We start from the raw sequence: 21,412 nt of genomic DNA, 5'->3' as shown, positions 1-21,412 counted from the left end.
AAACACTGCAGTTGTCCTCTGGGCAGCAGCAGAAAAGGCCCTGAGCCTGTGCAAGGGCTGCTGAGCAGTGACAAAACCGTGGGGCGATACCAGCACTGCTTTAGTCACAAGTCCCAAAGGCAGCAGCTGCTGCAGGGAAAGTTAACTCCTTCCCAGTCAGAGCCAGTAAGCAGCTTTAAAATGAAAGCACACCTCCATTCCCAGAACATCTCGCTGAGCAGCTAGCCTGCTCTTCCACCTGGTGACCTTGAAGGCATGAAAAGAGTTAACACATCTTGTCTAGAGTGTCCTGCATCTACCTTTTTGAAACACCTCAACACTGCAGGCAGCAAGCTGATGGTAAAAGCTGTTTTGACCCAGTTCCTAGCTTGGTTCACACTGACCTCAGCAACCCAGGCCTGCCTTAGCTCGTCTGTGCAGACAACAGAGGGGCTAAAGGTTCAGTCATTTATTTGGTTATGTCTGACTCCTTAAGAACATGGTTAAGGCGAGAGAGAAGCATTAGTTACAATTTGTATAACAAGTAATAAAAAGATTTGAGTATCTGTACACTACTTACTTGTACTTCCTACTTGCTGAACAATGCCTCAGCTCTATGCAGCTCAGCTGGCATTCTTGTGTAAACAGCAGTTACTAGAACAAAAAAAAAACTAACTAGTACTGGTCATACTCCTAAGGCTACTCCTAATCTACTCTTGCAAACAGAAAGCAGAAGAAAGATTTATCTGTCTTAAACAGAAAGCACAGCATTGTCCTAGGCAACAGCAGGAACTCTGCAAGTGCTGCCTGGTTCCTTCAGTTGCAATGGCTTAGAGGAGTAACCTAAAGCCTAGGCAAAGAGGTTGTAACACAACTGGAATTTCACATTTCTGAAGCATAGAAGGCTACAAGTTTTACAGTTTGTGAATAAAGGAGATATGTTGAACTGTAACATTCCCAGCCATTAGAGATGCAAGTGCTTGATGCAGCATTATCTTCTCCAAGCCTCCTGAGAGGCTCCTGTGCAGAAGAAAGAAATCACTGAGTAGAGCAGCCCGAGTTGAGTGGAATCATCGTTGTTATGTACAGAGACAGGAGACAGGCTTAGACTTCAGGAACAGAGTGATCCATCAGGCTTTTCATAATGCTGGTTGCCATCCTAAAGGACAGGAGAAGATATTCAGCTCCTGATTGCTGTCTCATTGCGAGCCCTTCAAGAGCAGGGGCATTTAAGACATCACAATCTGTGCTTGCTGCAGGGAGCTGCACACAGGGGGAGGCCCAGCAGTCTCCATCTTGCTTGTTCATTAGTCACTGCTACCAACATCTCCCAGGGCACAAGCAGCCTGGTGGCACAGGTATGAGGGCAAAGGTGCTGTCAGGCTCAAGAGTGGTTTGTAAATGAGCACTTGCACACAGACCTGAGGCATTAGGAACTTCTAGCAACTTCAGAAACATTTTTAACAGGAGAGATTTGTCTGCAGAAAGCCTCTGCTGCCAAAGGTGCAGCAAACAACTGCACCCTGCCAAGAATCATGTTTGTGTCTCCAGAATTAGCTGTAACTAAAATGTTGTTTCCAGTGCTAGGTCACAAATACTTGTTGTTATCCATGGAGAAGCTCAAGTTTGGTAAACTCTGCTAAGAAAGAGATTTTTTCAAGTGGAGAAGAGACAAGGGAGCATCACTAACACAGGACCAGCTTAGAACCAGAACCAAACCACACTGGTTTGACTAAACCAGCAGATGAAGCAGATGTTCAGACCCTCACACACCCCTGGCCTGCCTTCATGTGAAGGTTGTCATCATGTGTGCCCATGAGGACATAATTTCATCTGCAGAAAACGGTCACTGTCAGCTTGGTGACAACTAATAGCCAAGCTGCTTTGTGCTGATCACCTACCTCTTGATGATGTACTCATAGATGCTGGAAGGCATGATGGTTATGGTCACCACACTGCCAGCTGTTGCCAAGATGTCTGCAATCTGGGGGTCCTGTTATTAAAGCAGAAGCCAAGTGAGCACCAGGCCTGCAGCTGACTGTAAAGCAGCAGCTCAACAGCTTTCTCTAGACATGTTTCATTTGGCTTAAGAGATCCTCAGCTCCTTGCTTTGAGTGCTGAACCTGCAGGGCAAATCACTGGACCTGCACTACCACTTCATGGAGAGATAGGAACTGGAGAGAGGTCAGGGGAGGCTGCACAGACGAGGGGTATGGAGCACCTATGTGAGGAGGAAAGGCTGAGAGCCCTGGGGCTGCTGAGCCTGGAGAAGAGCAGCCTGAGATGGGATTTTCCCCCGGCTTATCAATGGAGACAGAGATGATGATGGAGCCAGATCCTTTCCAGTGGTGCACAGTGAAAGCATGAGGGGCAACAGGCACAAACTGGAACCCAGGAGGTTCTATCTGAACAGAAGGAGAAGCGTCTTCGGTGTGAGGGTGCTGGAGTGCGGGAGCCCTGGAGCAGGCTGCCCAGAGAGGTTGGTGGAGTCTCCTTCTGTGGAGAGATTCCAAACCCATCTGGCTATTGTGATCCCAGGCAAGCTGCTGTGGATGACTACTTTAGCAGGGGGTTGGACTGGATGATCTCCAGAGGCCCCTTTCAATCCCCACCATGTGCACAGAATCAGCATCTTGCACAAACTGACTAGAGAAGAGATGTTGTACACAGAATTCCTACAGGAATTTGGCACAGGCTGGCAGGGGGAAGCTTTCTCTTTGTTTTGCCAGCAAAGTCAGACCAAGGATAAACACTGATGGTCAGCCCAGGCAAGTAGAGGCAGAGGAAGAGAATGAGTTGCCCTGCCTGCAGATGGAGGACTGCAAAGAAGCCTCAGAACATCCCTGTTTTTCCACTCAAGTTAAGTAACCTTTCTTATGTTATGATTGTTAAGTACACAACACAATCCTTGCTCTTTTCTGCAGAGGCAGCTCCCAGCTAGCCACACCCAGCACAGAACCCTTCTTTTACCTTCAATCCAATGACATTCTGCCCATTAATTTCACAGATGTTGTGCTCTGTCAGGAGCCCATTCCGTGCAGCTGAGCTGTCTTTCACTATGGAGGTTATTTTCCCGTTCTTGAATATGAAGCCAACGTGCCCTGTGCTGTCCTTGTGCATGGTGATGATGCGTTCAAAAGGCCTGAAAGACATTGCAGAATGTAAAGCCATCTGCTCGGCCTGCTGAGCCACAGGAAGAACCACACAGCATTCCAGCAGCTTGGACTTCCAAGGAGTACTGGAGCACCTGAGCCCCGCAAAGCAGAGCAGACCCAACGCCCCAGAATTACCCTGCAGACGGCAGTGGCAATCCCTGTCTGCAGTGGCTTTACCTGTCCCGAATGATCATGGAAATCCTTTCTCCAGAAGCCTGCTTCAGAACCTTGTGTGCCTTGTCAGAACTCCACCCTGCACAGTTTTCACCATTGATCTGCAGAACCTGGTCCCCAAACCGCAGGCCAGCGAGGGATGCTGGAGAGTTTGCCTGAACTAACTGGACAAAGATACCCTGCAAGAAAGGGAAAGGCAAAGAAAGTAAATACAGGAAGTGCTACCTTAAAGACAAAGACCAGTGACAGAACACAGAGTCCTGCTCAGACATTGGAACAGTCTGCCCAGGGCAGTGCTACAGTCACTGTCCCCAGAGGTGTTTAAGCAGCTTGTGAACCTGGCATTTAGGGACATGGTTTAGTGTTTGAATCATAGGATGGTTTATGTTGGAAGAGACCTCAAAGCTCATCCAGTTCCAACCCACTGCCATAGGCAGGGACACCTCCCTCTAGAACAGGCTGCCCAAGGCCTCATCCAGTCTGGCCCTGAACACCTCCAGGGAGGGAGCAGCCACAGCCTCCCTGGGCAACCTGTGCCAGTGCCTCACCACCCTAACTGTAAAGAACTTCTTCCTAACATCTAGTTTAAATCTCCCCTCTGCCAGTTTATACTCATTCCTCCTCCTCCTGTCATTACAAGACCTTGTCAATAGTCCCTTCCCAGCCCTCCTGTAGCCTCCTTCAGATACTGGAAGGCCACTCCAAGGTCTCTTCAAATCCTTCTCTCCTCCAGGCTGCAGAGCCCCAACTCTCATAGCCTGTTCTCATAGCAGAGGTGTTCCAGCCCACTGATCCTCCAGTGTTGACCCTCCAGTGCTGGTCCCAGGGTTGGACTGGATGATCCTTGAGGTCTCTTACAACCTGTGACTCTGTCTCTAGAGGGAAAAGCAACCTTTGGTACTTACATTGTCAACAGCCTTGAGGCGAAGGCCGATTTTGCCATCCTGATCCTTGCAGAGGATGGTTTCGCGGATGCCCTGCTTAATTTCTGCTCTGCGCATCCCGATGTCATTCCCAGTCACTGGAGCTACCATGTAATTAGTAGAAGGTCGTGTTACCAGTTGCTGATTGAAACAAAACAACCAGACACCTTAGTTTCAGCTTTTTCAAACAGCTGTAGGTCAGTTTACATGAAATGTTATCAAAGCAAAACCCAAGTCAAGTCACTCCACCACCAACCCTCCCACCTCCGGCACTGGGAATCACACAACGGGTTGGGTTGGAGGGACCCTAAAGATCATCTAGTTCCAACCCCCTGCCATAGGCAAGGACACTTCCTACTGAACCATGTTGCTCAGACCCCCATCCAACCTGGCTGGGAACACTTCCAGGGTTGGAGCCTCCACAACTTCACTGGGCAATCTGTTTCAGGGCCTCACCACCCTCACAGGGCAGAATTTCCTCCCATGTCTACTCTAAATCCAGCTTCTTCTGCTTTGAAGCCACTACTCTTTGTCCTGCCACTCCATGCCTTTGTAAAATGGCCCTCCCCAGCTCTCCTGTAGCCCCCTTCAAATACTGGAAGGCCATTCCAGGGTGTCCCCAGAGCCTTCTCTTCTCCAGGCTGAACAATCCCAACTCTGCCTTTCTTCATGGGAGAGGTGCTCCAGCCCTCTGATCACCTTCACAGCCTCCTCACTGCTCAGTTTAAGACCAGATTAAAACAGGCACTCGTACTTTAAACAGTTAATTAGCCAAGGATGGTACTCAAGGCAAGCTCTCTAGAATGGCAACCACATTTAGGCTTTGTATTTTTGCTTCCTAAGACATTTGACTGGTACCTACACCCTGTGGCTGAGCAGCTGCTGCCACTGGCATGTTTCTCTGCACCTCCTCCTCATTGAGGCTCAGGCCCATGTACTGAGTAAGTTCTGGATACAGTCTGGGGTACAAGCCTGTAGGAGAAAAACAAACAACAAAGCCTCCATCACTACAGTGGCTGGGTTATCAGAAGGAGCAGTCACTCTTTGGCACGTAGTTACTTCAACAAATCTGCTGCTGCAATGCATTTCATGTGTAAGTCACACCAGAAGAGCCCCTGGCATCAGCACTGTTATCCTAGCACTGTTCCTTCAAGCAGCAACCAGCCCAGCAGCATTCCTGACATGCAGAGCTTCCAGACAACTTTCAGTTTCACTTACCCCATCCATCCTTTTCAGCACAAACGTCAGACCCAGGGCAGTAAGTTCCAAACTCAACACTGTGCTTCAGTCCATGAAGATGTGCTCTTGCTCCAAAGCTCTGGGGCACTTACTGGGGAATTACTCTGCCTCCCTCCAGCAAACAGGTATTCTGGAGAACAGACACTGTGCCCTTCCACTACTGCAAGACAGCACTTGCAAGAGGCATCCATGCCAAGGACATCCCAGATCGAGGCATGGCAGAGTTTCTGCAGAAGACAGGCTCCTGCCTGCAGGGCCCACAGTGCTGCCTGCTCAAGAGCTAGGAAAGGAGCAGTCTTTTTCCCACAGCCTCACAATGAGGTGGGTTTAGAAATGCTCCCCAACAAGAGAGAACACACAGAGCCTTTGAGTAAGAGCAGAGAGGAGCAGGGTGCAGGGAATGGGAAGAAATGACGTTGTGACACTTGCCAGACCTGGAGCTGAACCACTCTGGAACAAGCTTGTTGCTGCCCTTGACATTCCATAGATAATGATCTGGTGCCATTTAACACACAGCAGTTATGAAGGCTGTGAGAACTCTCCAGAGCCCATCCACTCCTCCCTCCAAACCAGTGGGCATAGAAAGGCTGCTCAGAGTGAGGCACTGCAGAGCACAGCTCAGGAAGCCAGCAGGCTCCCCAGTTCACTTGGCCAGAGTCCAGTTATGGATACAAAGTGCAAAACCAGTGCTAGAAACATCTGACCAGGAATGGAAAGTAACTTTTCTGGTAAGGAGACCAAAGGTCCCTGAGAGATGAATTCCAGTATAGGTGAGAGACTTTTTGCTCCCAGGACTTTTGGTGGCCATGTTTGCAAGCTGCTTCACATGGCAGCTGCCTAACCTTATTTCCAGACTGATCTATCAGCTTGCAGCTTCTCCAGCACTGATTGATAAGCTTTTAATGAATATGCCTTCTATTTTTGTTGCTTGCATTTTCAAGCCCCTAGCATTATACACAAATACTACTGCCCAAGACTTCTGCAGTTACTCCACTTTTCTCTTTTGTTCTTCACTGAAGACCACAACACAGGATGCATCTTTGTTGGCAGTATTACATTCTCTTTCAAAACAGAGATCTCCACACAGCAGAGCACATCTGAAAGCACTTAATGTATGTTCTGCCAGGGCAGAGGGGTTGCCAGAGCCTTTGGCACACCTTGTAGATGGTAGAGGCCTGCCTTGGTCTGTGATGTAGAATCATAGAATAATTTAGGTTGGAAGTGACCTCAAAGACCATCCAGTCCCAAGCCACTGCGATAGGCAGGGACACCTCCCACTAGAACAGAGTTGCTGTCTGGGCTGCACTCACACTGCAGGCTCCTGTTGAGCTTTTCATCACCCCAGACCTCCAGGTCCTTTTCCTGAGGGCTGCTCTCAGCCATTCCCCACCTAGCCTGGAGTTGTGCTTGGGATTGCACCTACCCAGGTGCAGGACCTTACACTTGGCCTTGTTGAATGCCATGAGGTTGGCCTGGGCACAGCTCTCCAGCCTGCCCAGGTCCCTCTGGATGGATCCCTGCCCTCTAGCAAGTTGCTTGTGCCACACAGCTTGGTGCCACCTGCACACTTGCTGAGTGTTTGTATTTAGTGTTCAATCCCTCTTCAGCCACACAGGCTCCTGAGCAATTCACTCACAAGCTGATGTCGACATCCTGACATCTGGCCAGCAGGCACAAAAACTGCAGAATTGAAACTCTGGGCAGCAGAAAGAACATGCCCAGAAGGGACTGCTGAAGCAAACTCAGGTCTGGCCTGGTGGAGTTAGGCCAGGTAAGCATCTGTTACACAAGGGATCTACAAGAGGCAGTTCTCTGGTGACACAGCTCCTGCCTATAGTCACCTTAGATACAACAGCAGCAAGAGAAGAACTGAAGAACTGCAGTTCTATCCACCAAGCTCAAAATGTCTGATCCACCAGCATTTCTGACAGCTTTTCTTGCTGCTTTTAGACCAAGCAGAACCTACAAGCCCAGAGTTCTGACCTCAAACATGCCTGTGCACCTTCATGGAGGTACATGTGTTTGGGAGAAGAGAAGGAGAAATGGGTATAAGTCATTGAGGCTTAGGTCTGATTGATTCCCCACCAAAGTTCTGATCCCAAAATCTGCTGGAAGCTTCACATTGGTAGCAAGGCAAGATTAAGTTCCACCTTTCTGGGCAGTTCTCTGTTTGTCTGTCCCTTAAGCAAGCTCATATGGAAAGGCACTCAGTCATGCTGCCCTCTAAAGCTTCCAAATACACAGGTGACAAATAAGGACCATCAAGTGTTTGAGGTAAGAGAGAGTTCAAATGGTCAGCAAGTCCTGGTATTTTAGGATGACTTGGAGAGGGCTTTGAAAAGAGAAGGGTTAGTGTTTGCCACAACTTCCTTTTCCAAGCAAACACTGGGTTTGGACTCCTGCAGCACCTTCCCAAGGTGGGTGTTGGCATTTCCAAGAAGCCCTGGTCTCACCTTTTGCAAACAGGGTTACATACTGCTGGCTATTTTTGACTGCACTGCTGTTAGCTTTAGGATTTCACAACGTGAGGACCCTCACATGAGCTTACCTCCATCATGAGGAATAGGAGCAGAAGCTTCAGACAAGATTGCTGGATTAGCTGGATTTGAAGAGAAGGCAGTCTGAGCCTGAAAGCAAAGAAATTCACACAGGTTATCTTGGACAAGAACATGATGGAATCTTTGTTATGCAAGCAGGGGACTCAGGAGTTTCTTTCCCCTCATACACACAAGTTAGTCTTCATGTTGAAGTTCTGAAGCCAGTTTGTGTTTCTCTGACATCAATAACCTCAACACAACATGCTGTAGTGCCACCAAACGACTCTGGCAGATCAACCTGTACCTTCCTTAGAGCCCAGACTCCAGCCAGGATGCAGAGAGGCTATACTGTTACCCTGCTCTGGTTTTGTCATCAAGTTAAAGACACATTGAGCCTGGCTGAGGAAGCTTTGTAACTACATTTGAAGGTATGTCTTTGCCAGAGTGTTTTACAATTGCTTTTTTTCAGGGGGATAGCAGCAGTTTAATGTCTTCACCTTTTACAGGTGTTCTTTATGAGGCCCACCACAGCCCCTTAGAGGCTGCAAGCTCCACACAATCCAATGCTACTGCCTTAGTGCCTTGTGAAACAAAAGGACCTTCTCAGATGGTTTTTCTACAACTTAATTTCTACAACGTTTATTGCCTCACAATATAGAATCACTGTGATGTGAAAGACCTTTAAGTCCAATCACTGTCCAACCAAGTCTGGAGCTGAGCCATGTCCCTCAGCATCACATCTTTTAAACACCTCTAGGGAGGATGACTCCACCTCCTCCTGGGCAGCCTATTCCAGTGTTTGAAAACCCTTTTTTAGGCCTGTTTTTAATATTCAATCTAACCCTCCCTTGGCACAGCTTGAGGCCATTTCCTCTTCTCCTACCACTTGTCACTAGGCAGAAGAGACTGATCCCTACCTTGATCCAACCTCCTTTCAGGCAGAAGGTCTCTCTTCAGCCTCCTTTCCCCAGACTAAGCAGCTCCAGTTCCCTCAACTGCTCCTCACAAGACTTGTGCTCTAGACCCTTGGACAGCTTAGCTGTCCTTCTCTGGATACACTCCAGCATCTCAGTGTCCTTGTAGAGAGAGGCCCAAAACTGAATCAGTACTCAAGGCCTCACTACTGCCAAGTACAGGAGGAAATACATAGAATCATAGAATCAAGCAGGTTGGAAGAGACCTCCAAGCTCATCCAGTCCAACCTAGTACCCAGCCCTAGCCAACCAGACCATGGCACTAAGTGCCCCAGACAGGCTTTGCTTCAACACCTCCAGGGGTGGCAACTCCACCACTTCCCTGGGCAGCCCATTCCAATGCCAATCACTCTCTCTGACAACAACTTCCTAACAACATCCAGCCTAGACCTCCCCTGGCACAACTTGAGACTGTGTCCCCTCGTTCTGTTGCTGCTTGCCTGGGAGAAGAGTCCAACCCCACCTGGCTACAGCCTCCCTGCAGGCAGCTGCAGACAGCAATGAGCTCTGCCCTGAGCCTCCTCTTCTGAAGGCTGCACACCCCCAGCTCCCTCAGCCTCTCCTCACAGGGCTGTGCTCCAGGCCCCTCACCCGCTTTGTTGCCCTTCTCTGGACACCTTCCAGTAGCTCAACATCCCTCTTGACTTGAGGAGCCCATAAGACCATATTAAAATCAGCCACTTTCCTTCCTTCTAAGTACTTCAGCTACTCATTTTTCAGCCTTGAGGAATTGGGGCCAGTGAAAAACGCTGCCTGTTGTGGCGGAAATAACCATCCCTGCGACTGAGTGTCAAAGGTAGGGAGGAAATTACTAAATGCAGAGGGAAACAGTGTGCTGAACAGGACACATAAATCATCTGCAGCGTCACAACACGGCAGGCAGATTACTTCATGTTTTGTAAGGAAATCAGGCTTAAAAATAGAGGATTTCATAGTCCTGTACTCTCCAGGAAGTTGGTATTAGAGAAAAAAAGTTTCAGAGTAAGAATGAGTCATTATTTTTCAGTATTAGAGGTATTTAGAGCAGCCTCCAACTCCCATGCTGGGCAAAAAGAGCAGGCTGGAGTACTGTATATAACCAGTCTCTCGGTCCCTGTGGTCTCCTTCACTCGCTGAGGACACAGACTTTGTCTCTCAGTACTCTGCCCCCTTTTCCAAGGGTGCTCTCAGAGGTGGTTAAGAAGACAGCATTTCTAGAATGCACTTTTGGGGAGAGGCAGGTAACTTTTGCTACCAAATATGCTAGTCAGAAACGGAATGGCCTGCTCCTGACATCATGCTTATTTAGCAACAACAGTGTTTACTTCCCCTCTCACAACTGGACTTAGTAGACCTAGCTCCTAGTTCCTCCTGTGGTTGGTAGGAGCAAGAGGCTGAAGGATCTTCCCCACTGATGGTGGCAACAAAAAACACCAAAGCGCTCAGGTCCCACGAGGGACCTGGAAACAAATGCACTTGGAGCTTGCTCTCTTCTCTCCCACCCCCACATGGCTGTCAGAGGCTGTCACTAAGTAGGAGAGGTTGGTCCACGTAGCTCTGAATGGACAGTCACCTGCGAGTATGGTTTCAGACACTGGAACAGGTTGCCTTCAGAACTCCAGGCTCCAAGCCTGCAGGTGTTCAAAGCCAGGCTGGATGGGGCCTTGAGCAGTTTGGTCTAGTAGAATCATAGAATCAACCAGGCTGGAAGCTCCAAGCTCATCCAGTCCAACCTAGCACCCAGCCCATGCCAATCAGCTAGACCATGGCACTAAGTGCCCCATCCAGTAGGAAGTGCTCCTGCCTATGGCAGGGAGTTGGAACTAGATGATCTTTGAAGTCCCTTCCAACCCAAACCATTCTGTGATTCTATGAGAGCAGGCATCCATCCTGCAAGAATCAACTGCAGGAATCCTGACCTCTGAGCACTAAAGTAGCTTAACAGAATGACCTGTGATGCTCCTTATAGAGACCTCCATAGAGTTCACTCTTCTCTGAAACACCACCACACGCTACATGGACAAGACACTTCTGCCCAGGTTTATGAACCCTCCTGAATGTATGGGCAAGCCAATGCAGAAGAAGAGACTCTGCTCTAAATGACACAACAGGTATCTGTGGTTTAAGATCTAGAAGATGCAGCACAGAGAGACTCTGCTTCCACCTCCTCTCCTTCAGTGGTCACCAAAGTGAAGTGGCAGAAAGGCCACATTTACTATTTTTAATTACAATGCATGAACCCCAGCAGCTGTTCCTTCAAAGGCTGAAGGAGGAGCATATTCTTAGCTTCAGGCTAGATATTATTTTCCATTTCAGCATTACCTAACTGTAGATAAAAGACTTTGGTAAGATAAGGAGAGTGGGGTGGGGAGAGGACAAGGAGCAATCTCAATGCAGCGTCCACAGCTTCAAGAGCCTCACCCCACACATGCAAACACAGCTGAGACTGAGGCACTCCACTTTGGGACAGCACAGGAGAGTTAATAATCAAGCAAACTGCACTGATTAGGTTGATACCCAATGAGAGAGACAAGGACAGAGGCAGCAGCCACCTTAAAAGTGCAGTACAACTCCCTGCTGCCATTTGAACTGGAGGGGAATCCACTTAATTTAGGACGGAAAAATGAAAGGTTAAAATGCAGAGGAAAGCAAAGGAATTCCTCATGAATACTTTCATGGCAGATTTCATGGAGTTTCATTAGTTTGTTCCACAGGGTTTTTTTCACCCTCATCCTAACTAACAAAGATATGAATATTTTTGCACAGGAAGGGGTTTACACAAGGATGATCATCTTGGAAGTACTGAGAGAGCTGCTCGCTGCCATGAATTAGCCACAAGAAAAGTCTGTGACTCCAGAGGACATTAAAAGAGTCAGTGGTTTGGGTTTTTTTTGTGCCCAGCTGGCCCATGAGAGCTTTCTGCCACAGGTTTGGACACCAGGAATGAGCCACAGCAGGTTTATTGGTTCAGTCAATACCCATTCATCACATCACACTGAAGTACAACCAGAGACAGACTGCATTTGCCTTCTTCAGGCCAAGTACCTATACCTCAAAACCCCAAATATACCAATGCATTAAAGACAAATTACTAGAAATTAATATACAAAACAAGATAAATCTATCCAAAATTGGTAAAACAAGCAAGAAACACATCAAGCTACAAAATACAGATTGTCTTTCCTTTCTTTAGAGTATGATGGCATAACAAGAACTCACACCTGCAGTAGAAGTCTCCTCTCCCCTAGATTAAAATTCAGCACATCTATTATCATATTATCAGTATCTATTATCAAAACTCATCTTATTAGAGCCCAGCATACCTGAATAACTTTGTCCACCTTCAGATCTTCCAGGGAAGGATAGAGAGACATTTTGATGCAGTTTCACTGGCTAGAGGAAGATAAAAAAAGGAAATATTAATGGAGAAAGCAAAGTCAGTCCTAAGTAGACATATCAGAGATATTTACAACTTAAAATCAGAAGAAAGAAGACAAAATGTTCAATATGTGATCTGTGACCTGCAAGTCTGTGCTCTGCAAAGTCTTAGCACCACAGACACCTGGCACTGCAGATAAATTCCATTAAGACTATCCACTTAATCCATTATCAGTAATAGCCTTTGTGTAATAGGCTTTATTTAATGCACTCAGTGTTGTCAAAGTTTAGGTCTCAGTGATGAGAGGGCCTAGCCAGAGAAAACCACTTCATAGTGGCAAAGACAGACTTTAGGAGGCCAGGACGCAATCATGATGAGGACTCAGAGGAAAAATCTAATCCCTGCCCTCCTATTCCTGCTCCCAGTTGGGCCAGTGTCTTATACACAACTGTGGAAGCTTTCACTCTGTCATCCAAAGTCTCTAAACGCTTTCAGCAGACCTGATGTTTCACTAAGAAGCCACCAAAGAGACTAGCAAGAAAAGTGAGTCCATTTCCAACAGGCTGATTGCAGCAAGAGACTATAAGCAAGCAAGATCCAGTCAGTAGTCAGTTTCAAAACGCAGAGAAGCTTCAGGCTGGCACTCATGTGATGCTGGGAGAGCCCTGTGACAACTTGTCAGGAAGTAATGCAACAAAAGAAAACCAAGGGGAAAAAAACCCAAGGCAAACCAAAGAAAAAAGTCCCTTCACGTGATGCCCTGGGCACCAACCACGCTGACGCCAACCACCCTGACACCCAGCTCTGCTCAGAGCAAGGCACCTGGGCCTTTGGGAAACCTCCCAGCCCAGAGCTCCTTCACTCTCCTCCTCGCTGGGGTCACCTGAACTTTTCCAAACCACAATAAAAAACATTTCACACCAACATCTGGGAACGTTTAATTCATGGGGGGGAAGCGGGGCAGAAACAGAAGACCACAAGCTCGACAAGGCACTGAGAGCAGAGTTAATGAGGCAGCTCTATTAAAAGCATTCATTTTTTCATCCAAAGAACAAGAGGCCTTTATTTACGTAGCAATTTAGCAAAAATTCCAGCCTGAAAGTGACCACTGCCTAAATCCTTGAGCTGCTGCTTCTCCAAGTGCAGATATTGAGTTGATTTTTTATATGCCCCCCCCAGATGCCTAATGCGATACTGCAGGAACACAATGGATGTCTCTTCCTATTACCCCAAGCTCATCCACAGCTTTTCTACTTGTTCAGCAGAGTGCCCAACAGCTCCAGTATCATGTCAGACTACAAGGAGAGCTCCAGAAGAGCGTGCCCTAACTGTCAGAGAGCTCCAAACCATGAATGCGTGGCCACTTAAGCTGTAATAATTAACAGCCACTGCCATTTTGTGACTAATTGTTTCAACTAACCCGAACAGAGTTGAAGCCTGGAAGCATTCTGAATTCACAGAATGGCTTAGGCCAGTTGGAAGGACCCTCAGAGATTACCTACTCCAACGGTGCCACCATGGCTAGGAACACCTGTCAAACAGATTGATTGCTCAAGGTTTCATCCAGCCTGGCCTTGAACACCTCCAAGAAGGAGGCATCCACAACCTCCCTGGGCAACCTGTTCTCCCCCTGCACTTGATTACTGGTGACATTTGTCAGAGAAAGGCAACCTGGACCTTATTCTGGGTTACCCAGAGAAGCATGAGCATGATGCTGTCCTCAGAAAAGCACCAGCAAAGCTAAACAGACATTAGCTCTCAGATCACACAAGATGACACTCCAGCAGCTTATCCCGCCACTTTGCAACCCCCACCAAGGGCACATAAGCCAATGACCCAGCCTTTGTCATCACTACCAAGGAGCTGCTTGGTTGGCTCCTCTGTCTTCACCTCCCCAGTTACTATTTTAGGTTTTCCAGCTAACCAGGCAGAGTAACTGTCAGCACTGCAACTGCAGGCACCGAGCTCCTAACTTTGCATAGGCTATCTTCAATGTATGCACAGGCAGCCGCAGCAAATTATCCTCACTGGCTAATGCTAGATCCGCAAAATATACTACCTTTAGCTTAAAATAGGACCTCTTAGTAACAATTGCCACTGTCAGGGAGCAGCAGTAATTCCAGGAAGAACTAATCCACGTTGCACCTTCTGTGCAGAGCTGTTTGTACTGCAAACAGTTTCAGCAGGAACTGTAACACCTTTAGACACTGGAAAGTGGCTACCAAAAAGTGTAAGTCACTATAAGCTCCTTTTCTCGCTTAAAAATCCACACTGACAGCAGAATCACTTTCCTTGATCATGAAGGGATCCTGCTCTAGCAGGGGGGTTGGAGTGACTGAGGGAGCTGGGGCTGTTCAGCTTGAAAAAGAGGAGGCTGAGGGCAGAGCTCATTGCTGTCTGCAACCACCTGAAGGGACACTCTGGAGAGGCTGCTGCTGGGCTCTTCCCACGGGTCATTGGAGACAGAACAAGAGGGAATGGCCTCAAGCTGAGGCTGGGCAGGTTTAGATTGGACATTAGGGAAAAGTTTTTCATGGAGAGTGGTCAGGGACTGGAATGAGCTGCCCAGGGAGGTGGTGGAGTCACCCAGCCTGGCTGTGTTTCAGGGTGGTTTGGCTGTGGTGCTTAGGGCTATGGATTAAGGCGACTCTTGTAGAGTAGGTTGGCCTTGATGATCCTGAGGGGCTTTGCCAGCCTGCATGGTGCTGTGATCCTGTGTGATTTTGTGAGTAATGATCTTCAGAGTCACTCTCCCAACCCACTCCATGCTGTGATTTTGCAGTTTCCACATCCCCACATCTTCTGGGGAACACAAGCAGCCAGGGGAGCAACAAAGAGAACCAAATTCAGAGTGTGGGGCAGGAGGGAGAGCCATAATCTCAGGGTGCAACCCACAGAACCTGGCAGCGCAGGCCTCTGCCCAGCTCTCAGTGCCCCTGGCTGGGAAGCCGAGCTCGGCCCGGCCCAGCCCGTCAGCAGCTCCTGTTTGCCGGGGGAAGTGCCGGGGCCTGGTGACCCGTGGCGGGCCAGCACCCGTGACAGCCTGGGCCTGGCCGCAGCAAGCCCTGCGGGTGGCAGCGATGCCGACCTGCTCTCGGTGGCACGGCACGGCACGGCTGGCAGGAGGTGGGCAGCCCTATGCACTGCCCAGGTTGGAAAAGTCGGAGCCGAAAGCAGCACAGCAGCCAGCCGAACCCCAGCCCTGGCCCTGCTGCGGCGACTGCTGCCTCTGAAAGCAGCCACAGCCAATACTGGGGGAGGGGACAGAAAAACCTACCCAAACCAAAACTGCCACCAACAAGTGGCTTCTGCTGTGACCCGGGAGGAGGTGACAGCAGGCACAGAGCCGGCGCCCGGGCCAGAACACTGCCTTCCAGCACTTAGAAGCTTAGGAACTTAAAAAAACGATCTTTAAAGCAGATCCAGGAGGGCGAAATCTCCTTGAGGTCAGGCCGACACGTCAGGTACCGAGCAACTGTTTTGCAAGGCATAACTCGGCATTTCCCCTCTGATACCGATCTAATTAGCCTCTGAGCAACTGCTCCCATTATGCGCTTAGCTCCGAGATCTGCTGCCTCCATTTCAGACCTGGAGCAGGGCTTGCTCAACCCAAAAGGCAGGTCGCACCCACTGCATCCCTGCTGCAACTCAGCCCCTCTAGCAGGGAGACAAATGTCCGAGTCCCCTCGCAGGACCGGGCCGAGAAGTTCCTTACGCAACGACCCCGGAGCCTGTACGAGAGGGCAGAGGAGCCCCCACACACCCTCACGACCGTGTATCTGCTCCCTATTTTCTCTGGAAGCGGACACAGAAGCCCCCTGGCCAGGCCGAGATCCCATCGCGGCCGGCCTCAAGAAGAGGCCGCCCCGGGAAGAGCCGTCCCGTCGGAACACGGCTCCGCGGCAGGAGCGGGGACCAACGCCGCCCTCAGCCAACCGGCACCGGCGCCCCTCGCCGAGCCCCCTCCCCGCTCCGCTCCGCCATGCGCGGCCGCCGCGCTGGCAGCCTCCCCTCCCCTTATGCCTCCCTCAGGCCCTGAAGGAAGCGCCACCGCCCCAGGCCCGCGCACAAAGGATCGCGGCAGAAGTCCCCCCGCCAGCCGAGCCCGGCCGCTCCCTTACCTCTGTCTGCCGTTGTTCGGGGCCCCCGGCTCGGAGAGAGTCCGCAGCGGCAGTTCCGAGGTGCCGGCAGCGCCGCTGTGAGGGGAGCGGGCGCGGCGCGGAGCTGGCCCGGCCCTGCGCATGCTCCGGCGGCGGCGGCAGGAGTGGGACGGGCGCGGGGCGGGCACGGGGAGGGCGCAGGGGCAGGGGCGGGAGCGGGGGCGGGGGCAGGGGCAGGGGCAGCTGCCGGCCGGGAGCGGTGATTGCGGGCTCGAGGGGCAGGAAAGGCGAAAGCGGCGGCCCCGCTCCCCACCGCGACCCGCAACGCTCCCCTCTGGTCGCTTATCCGGTGGCTCCGCGTTGCTGTACTGCCTCGGCATCGCCCGTTTCTCGGGACTGGGTCACGGCTGTCGTTTCCATGAAGGACGAAGCACGGTTTCAATTCATTTTCCCCTGTAACGAAGCGTGTTTTGCTAACTGCCTCGTCTGAGCCTTGGTTTTTGTGTCTCCAGGCAGGCATTGGTGAGTCACGGCATGGACCTGTCCCCTGGGTTGAGCAGGTCACCTGTTGTGTGGTCCAGCTCCTGTGTGGACCTTCTCTCATTAAATACATCTAAAGCATCTCCTAGGGAAGCAGCCCTGGAGAAACCACGATGTGAAGCATACCAGGGACCGGCAGACCCCAGAACTAGCTCAGAAAGAGGCTTTCATACTCAATTACCATAATTGTTCCCCATTTGCCTTTATAGCATCAATTTTGAGCCTTTCAGACTTCACCAGGATTCAAGTAGTCAAAACTTCATCACATTGGACAACCAAGTCCAGCTGAGTCCAGCGGCAGTGGGGGTTGGAGTAGATGGTCTCTGAGGTCCCTTCCCATCTAAGTTCTATGATTAAATGTGCTGAGTGCCCTGAGAGTTCTCTTCAGCTAAGAGTCCAGAGCTGTCAGTAAAGGAGTTGATCAGTTCACCAGCACCAAGGAAGGAGATGTACTTGCATCTCTAGTCTCCTTCTCCTTGTCCTCAGCCAGTCCTAGGAGCTGTCAGGCTCTTCTGTGGGCTGCTTAACAAGCTGCTCCAGCAGACACCAAATCCACCAAACCCCACGAATGTTTTTTCTGCCGCGTTAGTGAGTCAAAGCAGCAGTGAAGGGATCTCACCAGCACCAGCCCAGAGGAAGGGAAGGCAGGGTGTAGCTGGAAACTGGGGAAAGGAGAGGAAGGAGAAACAGCAATGAGAGGGGAGGGTGATTCCCTTCCTTCTGGCATTTACAGGCTGTCGCATCATTTGAGCTGCCTGCGCAATTCTAACCTCAGTTAAGCTAAGCAGAGATTCTGCTGCAGTGCATCTTTTCCAGTCCTTGTAAATGTCTTCATCCTCTCCAGTCCCAGCATCACTGCTGAGCACCACAGGGATGCACAGGATCGAGGAAGCAGCCACAGCAGTGCTGAACACAGAGGAACAGGTTCTCTCTGGTCGCTCGCAAGGCTCTGTTTCGGTATCCAGCAATCAGTCACACATTCCTGCGTGCCAGCGCCTGAACCATCAGCTACTGAGTCACACAACTACAGATCATCAAATCTGTTGGAAGTGCAAATTTGGGCTTAGGGTATGAGTTCACAAAACTCCTTCTGGGCCAGGAGGGATGGAGGAGTCTATCTCTGGTTTAATCCAGCTTTTGAAGTGCTAAACTTCTTGTGTAGCCAAAAGTGATTTTTTAGTATAAGTGCAAGTGAAAGAGAACTTTGTATATCCAATTCCCTTATGAAAATATCCTAGCCCAAACACTTGGCTCCACATAGTCTGCTCCTTGTTGGGCATACTGCATGTGCACTGCTACCACTGAGTGATCTAAGAACAACATCCAACTTACAGGCAGTAGCTCTGATACCATGTCCCTCTGGAGTACAGATTGAGGAGGGTGGATTTAGACAGGATATTGGAAAGAAATTCTTTCCAGTGAGGGTGGGAAGACACTGGCACAGGTTGCCCAGGGAGGTTATGGATTCTCGCTAGCTGGAAGCATTCAAGGCCAGGTTGGATGAGGCCTTGAGCCACCTGCTCTAGTGGGAGGTGTCCCTGCCCATGGCAGCGGGGTTAGAACTGGGTAATCTCTAAGGTCCCTTCCATGAATCTACAATCTACCTTGGTAACAAAAATGAATCCTATCCTCTTCATCTCCAAGCATATCAGGAAACACAATTTCAATAAGGATTTCAAAGAGCAGTATGAGGCTCGCTCTTCTTGCTGGAGAACAGCTTTTGGACAAGGAAAGATTAACCTTGCTGTAATGGAAAGCTTTCTTAAAGTTATTGTTCATTTCAGTGCAGGAAGAAAAGATGGCAAACCATAAACATAACTGCTGGAAAATGGTCATGTCACATCTGTGCAATGAGGCACGTCTCAGGGTCCTCATCCTTCTATCACACAGACCATAGAATCATAGAACCATAGAATCACCAAAGGCAATTCCGGCTCCCAGCACAGCCTTGTTTCATAGAGTAGAATCATAGAACAGTTTAGGTTGGAAGCGACCTCAAAGCTCATCCAGTTCCACCCTACCCTGCCATAGGCAGGGACACCTCCCACTAGAACAGGTCACTCACGGCCCCATCCAATCTGGCCTTGAACACCTCCAGGGAGGGAGCATCCACAACCTCTCTGGGCAACCTATGCCAGTGTCTCACCACCCTCACCATAAAGAACTTCTTCCTAACATCCAGTTTGAATCTCCCCTCTGCCAGTTTTTCCTTCCCTGGGAAACCAAAGCTTGGAAGAGCTCACACCTCACACACACCTCAGTCACTCTGTGACATGCACTGAGGACCTGGGACAAGAGAGTCACACCTGTGCCCCAGAGTTTGGAGGAGGCCAGCAGAAAAAGCCTGGCTGTATCTTTCTAGGAACTCCACCAAGATTGTAGAGCAAAAAAAAGGTGTCAGAGGTACATGAGCCAAACAAACAGCTGCAGATGCAAAATGAGCATTCATTGTTTGAGAGATGTGGAACAAATGGCCAAGTTGTCAGATGTGGCTCGTTGGAATTAGAACACCTATGGGCAAGAGTGGGGTAATTTTCCATTGTTCTGGCTGTGGTTGTTTTATTAGCCCTGTGCCAATTTTCAGAGCATAACAGAAGCCGCCTACTGACCGGTATTGGTCTCAGCTGCTGCACAAATCTTAACAACATAATACTTGGCTGCTTCCTAAAAAATCCCATGTCCCCTTTGAAGCTGGAAAGGGGCTCTGCTTTTGGTCTTTAGGAAACTCTCCACCCATTCAACAATGAGCCATTACCAGGGGTCACTCAAAACAGCAACACTCTCTTCAGGAGGGCACCCTGCCAGTGCTGGATGAGGCATAATTGTGTTGAAGTGTTCCTGTACCTGAGGTGGTTTTGAGGGAGTGAACAGGTCCTGCTCTGAGCCAGGTGAAACGAGCGTCCTGACGTAGTATTTGTGTTTGTAGGACAAACTCAGCCCAAAGCAGCTTAAGTACCTGAGCTGCACCGCACTGAGCTGCGCTGAGACGCAGCCAGGCTTGGTGAACAAGAATTTGTGGAGTTTGCTTATGGAAACACATTTCAGCATCAGCCCCTGGCATATAGAAGAAATCACATCACAGGAGCTTCGCTGCAGTAAGGTATTTAATATGAGAAGCCTCTGGAATGAAAGCTGCCTGGGTCAATGTGTTTCTGACTCCCTGTTCATGTATGTTTGGCTCCTGGCTTTTAAGGGCACTCTAACTTATTGCTTCCATTGTTCCCTCCTCAGCCCACAGGGTGGCTGCTGCTCAGCGACTGTACAAATCTCTGCTGTTCACTTGGCAGCTTCATGCTTGATTTCCTGTCCTGCTATTCAAACTCTGCTCTAAAGATGGAAATGGTGATGTGGTCACCATCTCTGCTAAGTAACACTCTGGTGTCCCAGTGCTGTGCAAACAATTGCTCGTTTATTTTCTACCCTGATTTCCCAGATAGAGCACAGGGAATTTGGGCACTTAAATGGAATATTCTCATCATGTGTTATTGGGAGCTCTCTGTTCTACAAGCTTGTGTCTCCTGTTTGTGAGAATACAGAAGATATTTTGTTGAGCCACCACCTTCCTGACTTCACTGGTGGGTGTGTATGCCCAACACTTCTGAAAGTTAGATTCAGGGTCCTCTGTTGGGCCACTGGAAAATGAGGAAAACACAGGAACCCTATGTGGAGAGCCTGGCAAGAGGGCTTGTTTGTCACCACAGGAGAGCTCTGAGGCAGAGGGGGGAACAGCAACCAACTCTGCCAGTCCAAGACATGAGCAATAAGATGTTCTTCCCTCCCCCTCATTCATTTAGAAACCTTAAAACCTTTTCTAGAGATGAAGCAGAGGTCCTGCAGACAACAACGTCCTTCATACATCATCACCCTGAGTCAGACCTAGGTGAGAGGAGACAGGAAAGCAAGCCAAGGAAGGGGAGGATCTGAGCACTACGTGGGCAGGCAGGGGGGTGACTGTTCTCTTCCTGTGCCCGATCCACAAGTGAGACCTCACTGGAAAGGACTTAAATAGCCTGTACAGCTCTGTCCTAGTTCTGACGTACGTGTTTCTGTGTTTAAAAAGCTGTACTCTGTAAAGACTGGGTAGGCAGAGTGGGAATAAGATATAAATGTCCTGGTACCAGTTATTTTTGCTGTTTAACTGCTTCCCCTGGGACTCTGGGTTATTGCCTTTCTCCCAGTGTCTCTAGCTCAACATTTTATACCTCCACATCAGAAGTGGTCCGGTTCAGGCTGAGGTTACAGTCTCTGATTTAGGTGACATTTTGTGGTCTGGATGAAGCATGAAGCCAGACTAGAGGACTACAGGCAGTCCCCTGCCCTCACAATACATAGCTGAAGTGGCCTGGTGGAGCACAGCTCTGTGTTCTGCCTTTACTGGAGTCAGCTGAATTTGAAAATGCAGCAGGAATCTTCTCTATGCTGATCAGTACCTA

At 49.5% G+C, this 21,412-nt stretch overlaps 1 protein-coding gene across 1 annotated transcript; it reads right to left on the bottom strand.

The window, feature by feature from the left end:
- Nucleotides 1–433: 433 nt before the first annotated feature.
- Nucleotides 434–16,595, bottom strand: SDCBP (syndecan binding protein). Its single transcript, XM_064170504.1, has 9 exons — nucleotides 16,461–16,595; nucleotides 12,284–12,353; nucleotides 8,019–8,097; nucleotides 5,094–5,203; nucleotides 4,214–4,372; nucleotides 3,312–3,487; nucleotides 2,950–3,121; nucleotides 1,881–1,972; nucleotides 434–1,138 (listed from the first exon to the last, which is right to left on the bottom strand). Exons 2-9 carry the CDS (start codon nucleotides 12,332–12,334, stop codon nucleotides 1,084–1,086), a joined length of 894 nt encoding a protein of 297 aa, XP_064026574.1. The 5' UTR covers nucleotides 12,335–12,353; nucleotides 16,461–16,595; the 3' UTR covers nucleotides 434–1,083.
- Between the last annotated feature and the right edge of the window lie 4,817 nt (nucleotides 16,596–21,412).

Source organism: Pogoniulus pusillus, chromosome 34 (genome assembly GCF_015220805.1).
Source record: "Pogoniulus pusillus isolate bPogPus1 chromosome 34, bPogPus1.pri, whole genome shotgun sequence".
In the NCBI taxonomy this organism is placed as follows: domain Eukaryota; kingdom Metazoa; phylum Chordata; class Aves; order Piciformes; family Lybiidae; genus Pogoniulus; species Pogoniulus pusillus.
The sequence above is the reverse complement of the archived record's forward strand: the minus strand, read 5'-3'. Positions and strand labels throughout refer to the sequence as shown.

Coding starts and splice junctions, on each gene's coding strand:
- SDCBP (XM_064170504.1), bottom strand. CDS start 12,334: ATGTCTCTCTATCCTTCCCTGGAAGATCTGAAGGTGGACAAAGTTATT. Junction 3,488..4,213: donor GCCTCAAGGCTGTTGACAAT/GTAAGTACCAAA, acceptor CCTTTCTTGCAG/GGTATCTTTGTCCAGTTAGT. Junction 1,139..1,880: donor TATGAGTACATCATCAAGAG/GTAGGTGATCAG, acceptor CCTGTCCTTTAG/GATGGCAACCAGCATTATGA.